Source organism: Herpailurus yagouaroundi, unplaced genomic scaffold (assembly GCF_014898765.1).
Source record: "Herpailurus yagouaroundi ecotype Mexico unplaced genomic scaffold, PumYag 182, whole genome shotgun sequence".
Classification (NCBI taxonomy): Eukaryota; Metazoa; Chordata; class Mammalia; order Carnivora; family Felidae; genus Herpailurus; species Herpailurus yagouaroundi.
In genome coordinates, this window is record NW_024412413.1 from 42,052,039 (window position 1) to 42,072,790 (window position 20,752).

The 20,752-nt window shown below is 38.9% G+C and overlaps 1 protein-coding gene across 5 annotated transcripts in view; it reads right to left on the reverse strand.

Moving 5' to 3' along the window:
• Positions 1 to 18,578, reverse strand: part of ZDHHC17 (zDHHC palmitoyltransferase 17) — a 104,536-nt gene extending 85,958 nt beyond the window's left edge. For 3 of the 5 annotated variants that reach the window (XM_040491371.1, XM_040491367.1, XM_040491369.1), the window contains exon 1: positions 18,385 to 18,578. In XM_040491371.1, the coding sequence (XP_040347305.1) occupies positions 18,385 to 18,477 (93 nt within the window). In that variant the 5' untranslated portion in view covers positions 18,478 to 18,578. Of the gene's footprint in view, positions 1 to 17,648; positions 18,064 to 18,384 lie in introns of those variants that run through there. The other 2 variants (XM_040491370.1, XM_040491368.1) reach the window with 2 other exon arrangements.
• Positions 18,579 to 20,752: the final 2,174 nt, after the last annotated feature.

The window sequence follows — 20,752 nt, forward strand, 5'->3', positions numbered from 1 at the left end:
TTTTATATTATTTTTGCTTCCTTCCCTTATGTTCATCTGTTCTGTGTCTTAAAGTCCTCATATGAGTGAAGTCATATATTTTTCCTTCTCTGACTTACTAATTTTGCTTAGCATAATACCCTCTAGTTCCATCCATGTAGTTGCAAATGGCAAGATTTCACTCTTTTTGATTGCCGAGTAATACTCCATTGTATATATATATACCACATCTTCTTTATCCAGTCATCCACTGATGGATATTTGGGCTCTTTCCATACATTGGCTACTGTTGATAATGCTGCTATAAACATAGGGGTGCATGTGTCCCTTTGAAACAGCATACTTGTATCCCTTGTATAAATACCTAGTAGTGCAACTGCTAGGTTGTAGGGCAGTTCTATTTTTAATTTTTTGAGAAACTTCCATACTGTTTTCCAGAGTGGCTGCACCAGTTGCATTCCCAACAGCAGTGCAAAAGGGTTCTTCTTTCTCCACATCCTCGCCAACATTTGTTGTTGCCTGTATTGTTAATGTTAGCCATTCTGACAGGTGTAAGGTGGTATCTCATTGTGGTTTTGATTTGTATTTCTCTGATGATGAGTGATGTGGAGCATTTTTTCATGTGTCAGTTGACCATCTGGATGTCTTCTTTGGAGAAGTGTCTATTCATGTCTTTTGCCCATTTCTTCACTGGAGTATTTGTTTTTTGGGTGTTGAGTTTGATAAGTTCTTTATAGATTTTGGATACTAACCCTTTATCTGATATGTCATTTGCAAATATCTTCTGTCATTCTGTCAGTTGCCTTTTAGTTTTGCTGACTGTTTCCTTCATTGTGCAGAAGATTTTTATTTTGATGAGGTCCCAATAGTTCATTTTTGCTTGTTTCCCTTGCCTCTGGAGATGTGTTGAATAAGAAGTTGCTGTGGCCAAGATCAAAGAGGTTTTTGCCTGCTTTCTCCTTGAGGATTTTGATGGCTTCCTGTCTTACACTTAGGTCTTTCATCCATTTTGAGTTTATTTTTGGGTATGGTGTAAGAAAGTGGTCCAGGTTCATTCTTCTGCAGGTCGCTGTCCAGTTTTCCCAGCACCACTTGCTGAAGAGACTGTCTTTATTCCATTGGATATTCTTTCCTGCTTTGTCAAAGATTAGTTGGCCATACGTTTGTGGGTTCATTTCTGGGTTCTCTATTCTGTTACGTTGATCTGAGTGTCTGTTTTCGTGCCAATCAGATGTACAATTTTAAAAGATCATCTAATCATTTTTTTTTCCTCCTCACCACCTGCACAATACATTTTTCCTCCTTCCTGTATGATTTACTAAAAGGCATTTCCAACTACCAAAATGTTCATAGTAAATCTCATTCAATCTTGATTTAGTCTCCCAAAATTTCAGGTGTAATTATTATTTTTTTTAATGTTTATTTATTTTTGAGAGAGAGAGACAGACAGAATGTGAGCAGGAGAGGGGCAGAGAGAAAGGGAGACACAGAATCTGAAGCAGGCTCCAGGCTCTGAGCTGTCAGCACAGAGCCTGATGCAGGGTTCAAACCCACAAACTGTAAGATCATGACCTGAGCCAAAGTCAGACGTTTAACCAACTGAGCCACCTAGGTGCACTTCAGGTGTAATTAATTAGCTACCAAGTCTTACTATTTTTCTCCAAACAAATTCATCAGTTCTTTTCTGTTATTGCCTCTATAATACCTTCTCAAATAGTCTGTCTACCTTGCTGTTCCAATCACTCCCCTGCTTAAAATCTATAATCATGTATATAGGGTAAAACGGTAACATTTCAGTAATCATGCAAAATTGCATGAATTGGCTCCAACTTCTTCCAGCTTTGGTATCCACCATTTCCTTCCAAGCATCCTACATGTTTTTGTTTGTTTAAATGTTTATTTATTTTTGAGAGAGAGAGCAGAGCAGGGGAGGGGCAGAGACAGGGAGACACAGGATCCCAAGCGGGCTCTGAGCTGACAGCAGAGAGCCTGTGAGATCATGACCTGAGCAGAAGTCTGACACTCAACCAACTGAGCCAACCAGGCGCCCCAACATCCTGTATGTTTAACAGCCATTCCAAGGTTTTGTATATTGAAAACCTCAGTGTCCTTTTGCTCATGTTAGCTATTCCACTTAGAAGGCACACCCCATCTCAGGTCTGGCAAACTTTTACAAATCCTTCAATTCACAATTCAAATGTCATTACAACATTCCTTGTTTCCCTCAGGCAGAGTTAGTGATCCAGTTTTCTGTGTTCTGCAAACAATAATTACAGTACTGTGTGATGGTGTGTTAGTTTCCCATTGCAGGTGTAATAGGTTACCACAAACTTAGTGGCTTAAACCAACACAAATATATGATCTTATAGTTCTGGAGATCAGAAGTCCAAAATCAAACATCAGTATCACAGGTGTCAACAGAGCCATGCTCCCTGAAGAAGTACTAAGGTAGAAGCCATTCTTTGCCTCTTCCAGCTCTGGTGGCTTCTGGCACTCCCTGGGTTGTAGCGATATCACTCCAATTTCAGGCCAGCATCTCCGAATCTCTCCAGTCTGCTTCATATAGCCTTCTGCATGTGTGTGTGTTCAAATCTCCTTCTGCCTCCCTTTTATAAGGATACATGTGATTATAATCAGAGTCTGCCTGGATATCTAAGATAACTTCCCCATCTCAAGACCCTTTATTTAATTATCCCTAGAGGCTCTTTTCCCTTCATAAAGTAACAGAGGTTCCAGGGATTAAGACTTGATATCTTTGGCGGGCCATCATTCTGCTTACCATAGGACAGAGGCAAGTTCATATTGCATAAACTGGTGCTATCTGTAGTTTTCTCTTGGCTATCAAATACCCTCAATCATTGGTGATAATGTGGCTCTCTCCTGTGGAGCATTTTGAGATTTCTGAAATTCACCCCATGAGGACAAACAGTAACTCTTAACCAAACTTTGGTCAGAGTCCTCTGAGCCCTCTTCTCAACTAGGCCTCGCCCTTATTCCCCATAACTTTACTAGGACTGCACAGTTTAGCTTTCGGAAAGAATTCTGTTAAGTTAGTTTAGCAAGAATCCCCCTACCCTTGATGTCTCCTTTTAGTATTCCCATCCACTGAGCCCCTCATTCTGTTATAAATCCCCAATTGTCCCTGCTGTATTCAGAACTGAGCCCAGTTCTATACTGAGGGGCTTCTTTCCTCCCTATTGTAATAGTTCCTGAACGAAATTCATTTTTCCCATTCTAACTATTGTCCAGCTCTGGTTTTCTCCGACAGAACCTCCCTCTGTAACATTTTCTGGTATAAAATAGGCAATCTCTAGCTCATTTCTAAAACTCCTCCTCAGCTCTTATGCTAGTGGTATAACTAGCAGTTTTCTGCCAAGCAGAAAACTTTCTTTTGGTAAGTTTATTTCATGATGGCTCTAGCCTATCTAGCCTCTAAAGTGTTTGCCTGGTCCAAAGGAAATACTCTTAACATCACTGCACACACAGAGGAAGCCCTCTCTCTGGCTCTTCCACTGCAAGGCTATTTTATGTATCCCTTACCTTTATACTTTACCAGGAAAGCAGCAGCAGCCCCCCATCTCTGGGCCTTCAAAAACTCCAGGGGACCCAAATCACACTTTTCCATGAATTCTTTAACAAGACAGCATCCCAAGAGAAGCCTAACTATTTTTTGCAACCCAGGAGACATCCAGCTATAGGCACATTTTCCCTCCTGAAAAGTGCCCGTCTTTCAAAGAAATTGTTTGCAACCCACAAAGGACAATAAAAACACTACATCACTCCATTTTGCCTTGATAAGTGTTCAAAGAGCCCTTCTTCCCAGTAAAGTCTCTATTTTGTATAAGCTGGAGGTAATAGAGTTCCAGGACAAATCATGGCCACTTCCCATCAAGTTCAGCATCTCTGTTTACACTACAGGGATCTTTTGTCAGCTACTGTCCTCAGCTTTGAGCTCCAGGAAACATGCTTAGATGACAAGAAGAGTTTCACTTAATATCTTATTATAGACAAATACATCATAAAGCATTTGTCCTTTCATACCTAGTACTTTTCACTTAACATCACGTTTCTTAGATTTTTCTGTGCTGATAGATGTTGTTCTAGTTTATTCAATGCAACTGCTACATGGTACTTGATTAGATGAATAAATACCATACATTTCCCTGAGACTTTTTGCCATTATAAACCATGAACAATCTTACACAGAGCTTACCAGTAAAAGTTTCTCTGTGGTAAACACCTAGTAGTAGAACTTCTAGATAAAAGGACTTTGAGTATCTTCAACTTCATAAATTGCTTTCTAAGGTGGTAGTACCAGTTTATACTCTCACTAGCAATGCAGTTTTCCTTTCACTATACTTGGATTTACCAAACTTAATTTTTAGGAAATCCGATGGGTACCAAACTTATACCTTGTTTTGATCTGCATTTCCCTGAATCAAAGTGAAGAAAGTTTATCCAGGAGAAATCAACTGTATCAATGGAAATGAAAAGTCAAGAAGGATAAGAGCCTCATGCTGACCAGTGGATTTAGCAACATAGATGCTGCTTTACTTTGACAAGGTAGGGCATATGCCAGGCTGGACTGATTAAAGATAAGATGGGAAGGAAAGGAACTGGGAACAGCAAATATAAGCAACTTTTCTGAGGAGTTTTGCTATAAATAAGAGCAAAGAAATAGGGCAGAAGACAGAAGGTAAGTGGGATAAAAAGAAAATATGGTTTGGTTTGGGGATTTTTTTAGGATGGGAGAAATTATCACTAGTACATATAATCTGATAAAGCTAAAAACTGATGAAGTAGGAGTATGAGAACTGCTGGAGAGATGCCATAAGTCAGCCTGAGAGGATAGAAATCAGTGTAACTAAACATACACAGTACTTTTATGCTGAAAACCACAAAACACTGATGAAAGAAATCAAAGATCTAAATAAACAGACATACCATATTCATGGATTGGAAGACCTAACATGGTAAAGATGCCAATTCTCCCCACATTGATACATGGGTTTAACGCAATTCCTATCAAAATCCTAGCAAAAATTTTTGTAGAGGTAGACAAGGTTATTCTAAAATTTATATAGGAAGGCAAAATAGCTAAAATAATTCTGAAAAAAGATTAACAAAGTAAGAAAGCAGGGACTCAATTTCAAGACCTATTATATAGCTGCAGTAATCAAGATGGTATAGTGTTGGCTGAGGGATAGATATATAGATCAATAAAGCAGAACACAGAACCCAGAAATAAACACACACAAATATGTTCAACTGATTTCTGACAACAATGTAAAAGTAATTCAGTGGAAGAAAGGTAAGCTTTTCAACAACGGGTATTGAAGCAGCTGGACCTTTACAGGCAAAAAAAAAACAAAAAAACAAAAAAAAAACCCAAAAAACAAAAACCCTCAACCTAATTGTCACACTTTATGCAAAAAAACCCTCAAAACTGATCCTGAACTTCAATATTTCAACGAAACTATAAACTGTAAACAAGAAAAAGAAAGTCTTTGAGATCTATGGCTAGGCAAGGAGAATCTTAGACTTGACAGAAAAAAATACAGCCCATAAAAGTAAAAATGTATAAACTGGATCTCATCAAAATTTGAACTTATCCTCTAATAAAGACCCTGTTGAGGTTGAAAAGACAAGCTATTGACTGGGAGAAAATATCTGCAAACTAAGACAAAGAACTAGTGTCTAATATACATACTAAAAACTCTCAAAACTCACCAGTAAAATAAAGAATCAATTGAAAAAAAAAACTGGCACAAGACATTGTTATGGGCTGAACTGTGTCACCCCAAAATCAATTTGTTGAAGCCTAGCTGCCAGTACCTCAGAATGTTTAAGTTTAAATGAGGTCATGAGGGTGGACCCTAATCCAATCTAACTGGTCATGAGGGTGGACCCTAATCCAATCTAACTGGTGTCCTTAAAGGAAGAAGATATCTGGACACAGACACCAGGGGCACTGTGAGCACAGAGGAAAAACCATGTGAGGACACAGCAAAAGAGCAGCCATCTATAAGCTAAAGAGTGGGACCTCAGAAAAAATCAAACCTACTAATACCTTGATGTTGGACTTCCAGTCTCAAGAACTATGAGAAAATAAATTTCCATTATTTAAGCTACCTTGTGTGTGGTGTTTGTATGCCCTAGCAAACAAAGAGGATATAAAGATTTCACCCAAGAGGATATAAAGACATATTTCACCCAAGAGGATATAAAGATGGCAAATAAGCACATGTAAACATAGTTGGCATCATTTGCCATTAGGGAAATGCAAATTAACACCACAATGACTTATAATCATATACGTATTAAAATGGGCTACAATCATTAAGTGTCAACACCAAATGCTGGTGAGGATACAGAGATCAGATCACTCACACACTGCTGGTTGTGTACAGTCACTATGGAAACCAGCTTGACAGTTTCCTAAAAACACTGACATAAAACTACCATATAACCCAGTAATTGCACTTCCGGGCATTTATCCCAGAGAAAAACTTATGTTTACACAGGACCTGCATACAAATGGTTAAAGTAGCTTCATTTATAATAACCAAAAGCTGTAAACAACCCAGATATCTTTCAATAGGTAAATGATTAAACAAACTGTAGTATATCCATATACTACCCAGTAATAACAAGGAACAAACTGATGATGTCCGCTACAACCAGATCAATCTCCAGAGTATTATGCTGATTGAAAAAAGCCACGCCCATAAGGTTACAAACAATTATGATTCCATTTAAATAACATTCTTAAAATTACAAAAACTACAGAAATGGATACTAGATTAGCATGATATACAAAGGCAATACAAAGGATCTTTCTGGTGATGGAAATGTTCTATATCTTCAGTGATTCAATATCAATCTCCCAGTTGTGATATTACTCTATAATTCTACAAGGTGTTACCATTGGGAGAACCTGGGTAATGGGTACACAAGATCTCTGTGCACTTTTTCTTACAACTGCATGTGAATCTAAATGATCTCAAAATAAAAAGTTAAAGTTAAAGAAAAATTATCAACTTAAAAATTTTTAATTTATGCAATTTATCATAAATAAAATATACCTCAACAAAAATGGCTCTGCAGTAAAAAAAAATATTTTTAAAAAACATACACATGATTAAAAAATCATCCAGGGGCACCCAGGTGGCTCAGTCGGTTAACTGTTTGACTCTTGATTTCAGCTCAGGTCACGGTTCATGGGTTCAAACCCCGCATCAGGCTCTGCACTGACAGTGTAGAGCCTGCTCAGGATTCTCTTTCTCTCCCTGTCTTTCTGCCCCTCCCTTGCTCGCTCTCTCTCTCTCTCTCAAAATAAATAAATAAACTTTTAAAAAATTTTAAAGAAAGAAGATTTTCAGGGCACCTGGGTGGCTCAGTCAGTTTAGCCTCCGACTCTGGCTCAGGTCACAATCTCGCAGTTTGTGGGTTTGAGCCCCTGTCCAGCTCTATCCTGACAACTCAGAGCCTGGAGCCTGCTTCGGATGCTATGTCTCCCTCTCCGTCTGCCCCTCTTCCACTCATGCTTGTCCCTCCCTCTCTCTCTCTCTCTCTCAAAAATAAATATAAAACAAAATTTTTAATTGAAAATGATTCTCTCTCCCTCGCTTTTTGCCCCTACCCCACTTGTGCACCCGTCTCTCTCAAAAAAACAAAAAGCAAACAAACAAAAGACCCATCCAGACCAGTACTGTGCAATAGAGCTTTCTGCAATTATGGACGTATGCTACATTTCTGTGCTATCTCAAACAGTAGCTGCTAGCCACACATAGCTAATAAACACTTGGAACCTGACTAATGTGACTGAAAAGCTGAACTTTTTATTATATTCATTCTAATTAGTTTAAATTTAAATTGCCACATGTCATTGGTGGTAGCTACCACATTAACAAGGCAGGTCTAGGAGAAACCAAGATGACAGAACAGCATGGAAGTTTTTTTTGTGTATCACATCCATGAAATACAGCCAGATCAACACTAAACCATCCTGCACACCTAGAAAACTGATTTGAGGATTAACATAATAATCTGCACAACATGAACCACAGAACTCAGCAGGCTGTGTCTGTGTTTATAATATACACTTTAACTTACCTGTTTATAGTCAAATAGTATTATAAAACTGCATTAAATATAAGAACTTTAAAAAAAAAGGCAGGTCTAGATATTACAAAGAATGGTAAAAATAATTATACACTAAGATGGAACTATGTCCTAAGTGTATTAAGAAAAAAATGCATCAGTTATATACTTTACCTTCTACTATACACCTTCTGTACTCCTTAAATTTTTAACAATAATCATGTGCCATGTTTCTTAAAAGCCAAAACCCATACTGGAATTTAAATTTCTGATACCTTGAAAATTCACATGTATTATTCAACAATATAGAATAAATCAGATGTTAGAATGATAGTTCAGAAAGTTTTAAGTTTTTATTTGGTCTGCTATCTTATAGTGCTAGATTCTAGTTTGTCAATTTTTTTTTCCCCCAAGTGTGACTTTTTTTGGATTTGGTTACATTCAACTATCCACAGAAAAAAAGAAGCCAAATAAGGAAAAAACAAGTTTAGAAAATAGAAACTTACGAAATCAACTTAATTAACTTCTTACACAAAGAGTTGAAAGATCTTGGATATTCGTAATGAGTGTTCAATCAGAAAGGAAAATTCCCTTAGAAAGAATGTCTACAGTTTATTCATGACCATAGTCACAGAATTGCAAATGGAGAGTAGTGAATATTTATAATTACAGTGAAGGGTGATAACACAAATGATAGTGTGACTCTTCAAAAAGTTTTACACCAGAGGTGCCTAGACTCAAGCCAGCACTTGTCCTCTCATCAGCTACTACCACAGATTTAATGCTAAGAATACTTATCTCCAACCCCTCCAAAGCCTTCCCTGATCCATACCTAGGGTTATTTCATTTCCTTTCAAGGGATTTTATTAATGAAAACATATTTTCCCTTATGAGTTTAGACTAAGCAGAAGAAAGAAAAAAAATCAATTGAATTAATAAAAATTTTGAAGCAGTGTTTTTACAAAAATCTAGTTTTAGGATTTCAAGTCAATTATTCAAAAAAGTAGCCTTACAGCAACTGCCAAAACGGAGTCCTCCCCTAACTTCTTTAATAACAAAAGCTGATAGTAACTCTGATAGTTTTTCTATTATATAATCAAAACTAATTTGTGTTTTGGCCTATTAAATTATATGGCAGATTATATACGAGGATTATGAATTTGGAGTCAGAGTTTAGATTCTAATATAAACTCTGCCAACTGCTAATGATGTGAACTTGAATAAATTACCTCACCTCTCTGACTCTGCTTCCTAATCTATAAACAGTTCAATAATACCTACTTTTCAGAACTGTAAAAAGTAAATGAGCAGTACACAAAAATAACCAAAATGTCCCTCAGTAGGTGAATAAACAAACTATGGTATATCCAGAAAATGAAACAGTATTCAGCATTAAAAAAGAAATGAGTTGTCAAGTCATGAAAAAACATGGAAGAAACTAAAATGCTATTACTAAGTAAAGAAGCCAGCCTGAAAAGGCTACATACTGCATGATTCCAACTACGTGGCTTTACAGTAACAGCAAAACTATGAAAACAGTAAAAATATCAGTGATTGCCAGTTAGCAGGAAGGGAGGGATGAACAGGTGGAGCACAGAGGATTTTTAAGGCAGTGCAACTATTCCATATACTACTCTAATAGTGGATGCATTATACATTTGTCAAAACCCATAGAATTTACGCCAAAAGTAAAGCCTATGGTAAACTATGGCCTTTCAGTGATGATGATGTATCAATGTAGGCTCATAAAATGTAACAAATGTAACTCTGATGCAGGATATTGATGGGGAGGGTGGTACAAGTGTGTGGGCAGCCAGTATATGGGAAATCTCTGTCCTTCCTGCTCAATTTTGCCGTGAACTGAAAACTAGTCTAAAAAATAAAGTCTATTAAAAAAAACTTTTAAGAATTTTTGAAAAGTAAATGAGGGCATCTGTAATCCCTGGGCATTGGTAACCAGTGCCTTGGCAAATAATAATAGTCAATCAACTCTATGACTGTATTATCACTATCACACTGTGCTGCACTTTTAAAAAGGAGCAACTAAATTCAAACAGTATGCCTGGATTCAAATTCAGTACTGCCACTTACCAGCAAGTTACTTACCCTCTCTCTGCCTCTATTTCCTCATTTATAAAATAGGTATGAAAAAATGTACGAATTAAATGAATGAATATATATGCAGAACTGTTTCAGGATAGTGACTAGTTCATGGTTATAATTTGATAAATGTTAGCAATTACCATTATTGTGATCTATCAAACCAAAGAGATAACATGAATAGCAATAAGTACAATGCCTCATATATTAAATGTCAAGTTACCTTCCTTCCTCCTCCTGGAGTAAAAGTTTTCCCACATATCAAGTATGTATCACTGAACGGGGAACAAAATATGAGAGTTTATAAGATAAGAATCATCTCTGGAACTTTTTCAGAATATGCATACCACAAACCCACATACTAAATTGGAAACTGTGAGAGGTGTGCATGGAAATAAGTGTATTCTAACAAAATTCTCAGTAAGATTCTCATACACACACACACACACACACACACACACACACACACACTCATATTCTTACTTCACCTAACCCATCTCCCACACAAATCCAGTTGTGATAAAGTTACTGAATACCAGTGATTAATGGGATTCAATGCACTGAAATCTATATTTTAATATAAGTTTCTTGGAGTACCTATGTATTGCCCAGATAAGGGACAAATATAGCCCTGGCAAATTTAGCCCACAGGTCAAATCTGGCCCATCACCTGATTTTATATATAAAGTTTTATTGGAATACAGCACATCCAATCATTTCCATATTGTCTTTGGCTGCTCTCATATGACCACCACAGAACTGAGTAGTTGCCAAAGAGACTCATATGGCCCACAAACTTGAAAACATTTACTATCTGGAAACTTTACAGAAAGTTTCCCAACCCCTGGTCTAGGTTATTTGTTTTTCAGTAACCCAACTAGAACATTTGGCATTAAGAATGAGTTCAATGTTATTACAACATCTCTTAAAGCATAACAACAACAACAACAAAACTGGATGGCTGGAAACAAAGCAAACAAAAAGTTCTTTAAGAGTATAGAGGACAGAAATAATTTCACATGCTAGCATTCCTTAAGGAAACTGTTCTTCCCCCAAATCCAACCAAGAGATCTTAGCAAATAACAGGCCCTATCTCATGGCTGTAAGAATGGAAAAAAACCTAAATCAGGAAAACCCAATTCCAATGTGGAAAAGGGAAAACATGCAGTCCCCCTCTAATGGTTAGCTGATATTTGAGACATATGGCAAAAAAAAAAAAAAAAGTCCACATCCATATCCCCACTACAGAGAAGCAGCTGTCCTACATTAGGAGAAAATAGAGCTGAAAGGCAGAGATGAGGATAGAGGAAAAACAGTCTTGTTGACATTCTTGGCTCAGATTCCAGGGATCCTTGAGTCTCTTGCTATCCTAAGTTAGAATTATAGGAATCAGTAACTTCCTTTTTGCCCAAGTTAGTTTTAAAAGGATTGGAGACATGGGGCTCCTGGATGGCTCAGTCGGTTAAGCTTCTAACATCAGCCAGGTCACGATCTCATGGTTTATGAGTTCGAGCCCCACGTCGGGCTCTGTGCTGACAGCTCCGAGCCTAGAGCCTACTTCAGATTCTGTGTCTCCCTCTCTCTCTCTACCCCTCCCCCACTCACACTTGGTCTCTCTCTCTCTCTCTCTCTCTCTCTCTCAAAAAATGAATAAACATTTTTAAAAAGAATTTTTAAAGGGTTGGAGACATTTGCAACTCAAGGATTCTTACACAACAAATAACTTCTCTTTTCAGTGAAGGACTTACTTATTTGTTTATCAATCATAAGAACAGGGATAGGCTCGTTCATCCCTCATTAAATCCTTCATAAATTAACAAATGTTGGTAATCCAAAAAGTCATTTTTAAAAATTCACAATGGTAAGGGTGCCTGCATGGCTCAGTCGGTTGAGCGTCCAACTTTGGCCCAGGTCGTGACCTCACAGCTCTTGAGTTTGAGCCCCACGTCGGGCTCTGTGCTGACAGCTCAGAGCCTGGAGCCTGCTTTGGATTCTGTGTGTGTCTCTCTCTCTACCCCTAACCCACTCACATTCTGTCTCTGTCTCTCTCAAAACTAAATAAATGTTAAAAAAAAAATTTTTTTTTTTAATTCACAAGGGTACAGTACAGTAAATTCTCAATCAGTGGTTACTATTTTTTCACTTGATTTTTCCTAGTATTAAATAACCAATTGAAAAACACAAGCTATTTAGGGTCACCCAGGTGGCTCAGTCAGTTAAGTGTCCAACTCTTTCAGTTCAGGTCATAATCTCACGGGCTCGTGAATTGAAGCCCCATGTCACGCTCTGCACTTACAGCACTGAGCCTACTTGGGATTCTCTCTCTCCCTCTCCCCCACTCGTGTGTGCACACAGGCTCTCTCTCACTCTCTCAAAATAAAATAAGCATTAAAAAAGATACAAGCTATCTAACATATATACAAAAAAAAAAAAACCCTTCAGATACATTTAACCCCCTCATCTCCATCTCCTCAATAATCATTGATAACCACAAAGACAAGCTTAAGACACTATAATATTGCAATTTATCTGAGATTCTATCATATTTAGTATGTATCAACCCTAGAAAATGGAATAATACGGCAAATTTTCACCAATTAAAACAGAAGACAAAAATATTCTGTTTATCCCTCTATAATTCAGGAAATTAAGTTCTTTGCAATATTTCCTTCACAGAAAGCTAAATTTCACTGTACTTTCAAATTAGTTCCCTGTAGCTCTATTCTAAGGATATTTTAATAGAAAATATTATCCTACAATTAGAAAATTATTACATTGGGTGAGAATTTTACTTTCATTTTCTATAAATACAATATTGCCTTGAATCAATTCTTCTAATTCCAAAGTTTAAAGTATTTGATATTTGGGGTGCCTAGGTGGCTCAGTCAGTTAAGCATCCGACTTCAGCTCAGGTCATGATGTTGCTGTTCCCGAGTTTGAGCCCCGCGTCGGGCTCTGTGCTGACAGCTCGGAGCCTGGAGCCTGCTTTGGATTCTGTGTCTCCCTCTCTCTCTCTGCCTCTCCCCCTCAAAAATAAACATTAAAAAAAAAAAAAATTAAGTATTTGATATTTTATTCTTAAATTACCTATCGGTGACAGAATCTAATTACAAAATAATATTAGAGTTAGATGATGCTGTGAAAGAGAATTTCATGTAACCTTGTATTGAAATAATGTTTTTTGGACTGTGTGATTGTAGGAGGTTCCATTAAAAAAGTACACTATATCAAGATGCCTTAACTAACTAATCCTAATTACCCTAATATAACCTTAGGATACTTTCTAGAGGAAAAGAGGTTTGCCATGGGTTTTTAACTTTTAACAAAATTTTAACATGCTCACTTTCATCTAGTGTGAGGGATCTGGAGGCCTACAGTTAATCTTTTGTTATTCTGCAATGCCTTATTTTATATTCCCCATTACTCTGTGGACTATCAAAGCATCAAGATCATACTTAGATGCCCAACAAACACTCCTCATATCAAAGCACACATTTAAAAATAAATAAATAATATAAAAAAGGCTTAAAATGGAGTCCTCTGCCTATCCTCTCCTCAATCCCCAATTTTAATTTTCTTACCTACTTAGTTGCCTCCATGCCCAATAATAATGTATACTACTGTTGCTTGAGAATTACTAATTTCTTACCACAACATTAACAGCTAACATGTATCATGTTATTAAGCACCAGACTCAGAACTTTACATATATTATCTCATTTAACTTTCACAACAACTTCATGAGGTAGGTGCTATTATACTCTCATTTAAATCTGGAAAATTAGGACACAATTCAATAACTTGCCCAGGGTCACATAGCTAGTAAGTGGCAACACTAGAATTTAAACTCAAACAGCCATACACTAGTACTCACACTTTGAACCTCTATCTTATATCTATCCACTCCACAGTCCGTTCTTAAATATTTTTAGGATGATTCTCTCAAACTAAATAAAAATAATGAGCAAAATAAAACAAAGAAGTCAAAACTGTAAAATGGCATTTCTCACAGCTTAATTTCTCACAGCTAAATTATAGGTCAGTAGTTTGCAACTTTGGCTTTGCCACAATCTATGAGGTCACCAATCAGTTGCATTTGTATTTTATATACATTGATTCAGTGATTACTATGCTTGAGGTACAGTGTTTTTAAATCTAAATTACAACTACATGACCTATAGCGTTCCTCCCGAATAAAAAAAGGCATCAGATTCTAAAGACGGCCAGAAAGACATACTTTAAAGGGAAAGCGCGTGCCGGTAACCCAACAGAAGAAGAAAAGCAATTTTCAAAGAAATTTTCTATCTACTTTCTGAAAGCAAATGAATTAATTTACTTATGTGTACACATGTATCTCTAACTACATGACAGGGCAAAAAAATAGTAACAGAAAAAGGCAAAATCACTTTCACTAAAGAAAACTTCAAAAAAGAGATTTTTTTTTTTTAAATCTGAAGGCAGGAGACGTAGTAATATTTTGCCTTAAAATTTTAAACAAAAAAATGAGACATGAATATGGGCAAAATTAATGTAAAGCAAAAAAAACCATATATATACCATTTAAAAAAGAGAAACTAAAGAAAAGGCAGTGACAGAAGTTCTTAAATTGAGAAAAAAAGAAAACAAGAGATGAAAGCCCTAGATAATCTAGGCAATTCAGTTCAAAGCTCTGAGTCAGATCTTGCTGAAACAGAGAGTCCCTATAATAATACTCTGGCAAAGGGGGGTATTGTGGCCTCATTCTATGAAAGAGTTAGGAAGGCTTACTGAGGATATACTAGCGGGTGAAACGGAAGAGTGATGATAGCAAGTCAGCTGGATTGTAGACCAACATATGGTTTCTATGTCCCTGCTAAAGTCTTTCTTCTAACCATTCTAGATGACGGAAATCTGACACTGCTTGCAGGCTACACTACTCAATTCAGTACTTATTTGCCTTCTGTTAAGTGTTTCACACTTAACAGCGTATATATTCCCATTTAGATCACTAACTCTGGAGAGCAGGAGCTATCCTATTTATTTTATTTTCACCCATATAACCTAGCACAGTGCTATGCACGTAGTAGATGCTCAAACCTACTGATTCTGAAAACTCACAACATACAATCACAACATTAGAGTTTAAAGAAATCTTAAGAGATCATCTAGTCTAACTCTTTTATCTTCAAAGCAAAAAAACTAAGAGTAGTTAAAGGTACAACAGCCTAAAGTCAAGAGTTAGGATTAGCACCCTAATCCCATGATAATCAGTTCATCTTTTCCCAAATAACCTCTAATTTCTTCCATTATGATAAAATGAATAATCACCTATTTCATCAGAAAACAAAGTAATAGCACCAGTATTCACTACATGCCAGGACTTTCAGAAGGTTAGATTTGTTTGGCAGCCTCAGTCTGGGATGACTGCTTTATAAACATTATATAAACACTTAAAAACATTATTATACTACTTAATACTCACAATAAATACTCTAAGAGATACTGACCCAATTTTACAAATGTAAATGAACCACGATAATAGCAAGTGGCAAAACCCAAATTCTGCTTATCACCAGTGGCTCTTAACCCTATCCTGTCTCTCACTGAATTTAACACAAAAATCCCAAAGTCTTAAGAGTCCAGCACAGCACCTGACCCAAACAAAATAAACAAATGTTTAAAAGACTGACTAAATGAATGGATCACTTAATTAAAAAGGTTCTCTCACAGGAAATATCTCTAAAAAGGTTTCACTGTTTATCTAATTACATAATCCCTCGAGAACGGTTTTAAGAGTGCACAGTTTGCATAACAGAAGGTTTATGAAATGGCTTATTTCTTTATCCTACAAATAATAATTCGTCTGTTCAACAAATATTAAGTGAGAAACTATTTTTGTGACACAGAGTTAAATTAAGATAAAAAGTAAAATAAAACTTGTTCCTACAAGATTCTATTCCATAAATTAAAGTCCACACAAGTCTCTTAACTATTTAACAAAACCAAAATGTGTAACATCTCCCTCCTTCTTCTGGTAGAGGAAAAAGAAGTAACATTAACTGAGCACCTACAATGTGCCAATTCTTAATCCTCAACACGTACAGCTTCACCTAATCCCTTACAGCTAAGTGAACTAGCCCACATCTCCATTTCTGATGAACAAATTGGGACCTAAAGAGATTAAGTGCTTGTCTCAGGTCCCTTGGCTAATTACTACAAATACAGATTGGAACCTAAGTCTGTCTGACCAAAGGTCTATGTTCTCTTCTAAAAGAAGTTAAAAGCATTTTTATTTGCTTACCAAGGCAGAGAATGGGTTTCTTTCCAAAAGAAGGTGAAAACACTGCTTATTTTAACAAAAAAAGAATACATCGTCTCAATCCTCACAATAGCCTATCAGTTATTATTGCAAACCAGTATTATAAACGATGAAGCTAGAACTCAGAAGCAGGTTGCCCGAGCACATACTGCAAGGAAGCAGAACTTTACCAGGTATGCACGCAACACTAACCACAGGAAAAATGCAGAAAGACCTTAGCTCTTGTAAGTCTAAGCTTAAGACTCATAACATCTAATCAGACTTTGTGTTTGCTAGGTGAAAAGGAATGGTAGATATCGATATCAACTTCCACTTTCAATCGATTTTCTAATAACATTCTATTACATGGCACCCGGAAGACTGGTCTGTAAATTTCAAGCCTACAGGCCATTTCATTATACCAAGCAATCTCTCTCTGGATTGTTACCAAAGTACCAAACAATGTACTATTTTACAAAGCAAAGGTTTACCAAGAGAACAGTATGTTAAAATACATAAAATCAATATTTAAGTATTTGAAACTTTCACAGGAATAGACGAATAATAAATATTCCTTAGCACTATTTTCAATGCATCATCTGAAAACTACTTTGTTTCTTGGTATATTTTTCAGGCCTAAGCTCCAATGACAGTTCTAAAAACCTTACTACCTTGGTCACAAAAATATTTAGTTTTACTGGACAGCTCTGTTTCTCAGAAATCCAGAGAAGCCTTTTCTATGGACAGTGGCTCAGGCATATTCCTAAGGAACGGTCCCATCTGTTTGTGGTAAAGCAAAGTGATGAGTAAGAGGGTGATTGAGTATTAATACAGAACATGTTTAAGTGTGTATCTTTATTTACATTTTACTAAATAATAAAAGCATGCAATATAGCCCAAAGTTCAGAAACAAGTAGAATCATTCTACTGTAAAGTAACCAGATAGACACTTCCATGTTGGTTCCCCTCACTACAACACAAAGGTTGTCTTCATCCCTTAACCTCATAAAAACTACAGTTCTTCAGTAAGCTTTGCCGCTACCTGACCCACACCTAACTGTGAATCATTGAAAACTGGAATGCATCACGAATTGCTTCCAGGACTGAACTAGCACTAGCTCAGCTATAAATTAAGAAGTAAACAAGTACAGAATATGACAGATCCTGGAGCGGGACACTGTTTACTTACATGGGAAGATACTCCTGTTGTGATGGGAAACGTGTTGCACTGTCTTCCCCTGGCTCCAAAAAACAAACAAAACCAAAAAAAAACAAAACAAAACAACCCATACTTTGACAAGCTAGTGTAAGCGTGGCTCTGTTCCCAAAAGTTTTGACCTCTCTCCTTAATCGCATAAGGACAAACGCTCATATAAGGACATCCGACACAAGGTGCCCGAGGTGCTGCCTATGGCATAACCTGGAAGGGCATCACTTTATACAGAAACTGTGTTCTTACCCTGCACTACCCACAGTGATGAGCTAAATGGGAGGAAGAGCTACCACCATTCACCACAGCGAAGCAAATGAGAAGAAATCAAAACCAGACGCGCTCTGTCCTCGCCCCCGAGAAGCTTGGAGCAGGACTAGGGGCGTAAGCTGCGGTTCCAAGCCAGCACTAGGCCCCCGTCACCTGTGTACCCGCGAGCAGCGTGGCGACAGAGCAGAACCATCAACATCTCCACCTCTGTCCTCTAGGCACAGCCAGGGACTGCGTCCCAGAGCCCGCCCCGACCAGGCCCGCCCCGCTATCTCCACCCCGTTATCCGCTCGCAGCCGCGCTCGGGCCTGGATTTGCCTCCCCGCCCTCCCCAACTTCGGCACGTTCCACTACCCCCACACGGTTAGGCCATAGCCCTCCGCAAGTTCGGGGGAGAACGGTCGGGGCCCGAAGGGCGAGGAATGCGCTCGGCGCGGTTCCTCACCTCTGGATGGAGAAGGGGCACACAGCCCGCTTCGGTATCGTACTCATCCGGGCCGTCCGCCATCTTGGTGTTAAATCCCTCCTCCCGCTGCATGCCGGGAGAAAGCGTTTCACCCTCGCGGGGCTCGGGCGAGGCGGAGGGCACGCGCGAGGGCGAGCTCGAGCCCCGCCGGAGGCGATGCGGCCGCCGCCTCCTCCTTCTCCTTCCCCTCCCCCGTTACCGCCCCCTCTGCCCCCACTCCCCTCTGAGGGCGGGGGTCCCAGCGCGCGTGCGCGCGAGCCGGGCCGGCCCCGAGCGGGAGCGCGCTCTGCTGCACTGCGCCGGACCAGACGGGCGGAAGGCTCTGGGCGTGGGCAGCATAGCCCGGGGGCGGGCCCCCGGCACGAGGCAGATGTGCGCCACAGTCCGCTCGAGGGAGGCTGCCAAGGGGGGACTGAGTCAATAACGCGGGAAACCTGGAGGCGGCGCGGGAGCAAGACACAGCTCCGGCGCCGCGCAGCGGAGAAATGGGGGCTTGGGCAGCCAAGGCGGCCCACGCCCAAGAGCACCCTGTCCAGAGACCCCCGGGACTCCTTCCCAGAGACCCGGGGTGGAACCATCACCCGGCTCCAGGTACAAGGTTGTGGGCTGTCAGGCTTGAATCCAAATGTGCATCGTTCCCGAAGAAGACAGACGCACCCCCTTCCTCTACATTCAAAAAGGTCATCCGGCAATTTGTGCCTCCGGGGTCGCCCGGAAAAACACGGGTGAAGCTTGGGGCTTCCTCTTCCAGAAGCCTTTTTTAAATGATGCAGCCCGTCCTCATTGAGCTAACAGTAACTACATAAAAAATTTACACCCTCAAAGCCCAACAACCCCCATCTGCTACCTTTTAATGTAACCCAGGAATTCAGAACCGAAGTCACTTAAACTGAAATCGCCGAAATTTGAACCGGATAAAATGACTAAAGCCATTTTTAAACAGATATTGGAGGACTGTATGATGGGGATAGGGGAAATTCCTTCCTAGAAATGTGCTTATGGAACCATCAGAGAAAGCATGTATCTTTGTTTGTAGCTATTAAAAAGTATAAACCTTAACTGCTGAGATGAAAATTTAGCAAAAATCATGAAACATGATCCTGATACTAACTTGCTTCCTGTTAAAGCCAAATCAGCCAAAGAACCACCGGGAAGAAGACTGCCATCTGATTAACATCAGATTTATTTGTAAATCAGGAGTAAGGGCACTCCAGAGGAAGCGTGGAAACCAGGAAATTGGAGGATGAAGTGTCTTTTGTAAGTTTTAGGTTCCCGCCAAAGGGAGTCAGGAGGGTCTGGGGAGAGCGGGAATCAGTTCTGGATTGGACGCTATTTGTGAGGTGGGATTTGGAAAAGTGGGGATTAACCAGGGATTGGATGCTGTCATGAGGAGAGGGCTGTTCACTAATTGGGTGCACCCAGTAATAAATAAAATAAAAATAGCTAATAATAGCTATTAAATAGCTAAGATAGCCTGGGCATCATTGGTAAAAGAGCAGTATGAGAGGTGGACAGAGCATTTTACAGCTGCTGAATGGCTGTGGGAAGAACAAGGTTCTCTGTTAATTTTGCAGCTGGCTTGTCTGCCCTCCAGGCACTGCCTGCTGCTTTTTCTCATTTCAGTCTGAGCTGATTTTTATTCTTTTTGGTCCTAGCCCAAACCAAGATTTTTAGTTTGATCATTTTACCCAGCATGCCTAACTAGACAGAATTAGGGTTCTCCCTTTGGACCTCCAAACTGCTTTTAGATGCATTTTAACATGGACAGAAGTAATTTTCACTTCAGCAATTCAGTTTTCATCTTGCTCCTCCTTTTCCTGGATTTACTGGAAATAGAAGATAGGAGTAAAAAGAAATCGTGAAAAAGTTGGAAGATGGAATAAAGAAGATATTGAATTGGGGAGAGTGACATAGAGACAAGGCATAGATAACAGGAAAGAATGTGTCATCGGTGCCCAGCTATGTGGAATGTTGGGGCATATGAGTTTTTAAAAAAATGAAGATATTTGGCCTTGCTAGTGATCTTAGGCTCACAGAGGTCCTAAATGGAAAGATCAATGGCCAAATTCAGCCAGCAAAAATGTTTCATTTGGCCCACGTGGTAGTTTTCCAAATGTCTTTTAAGTAGATCCCAAAATTCAGTAAAGCAGGAGATTTACTTTAAAATCTAGATTTCAGGGTGCCTGGGTGGTTCAGTTGGTTAAGTGTCCAACTCTGGATTTTGGCACAGGTCATGATCTCATGGTTTGTGAGATCAAGCCCTGCATGGGGCTCCGTGCTGCCAGCGTGGAACCTGCTTGAGATTGTTTCTCTCCTCTCTCTCTGCTTTTTCCCTGCTCGTGCTCTC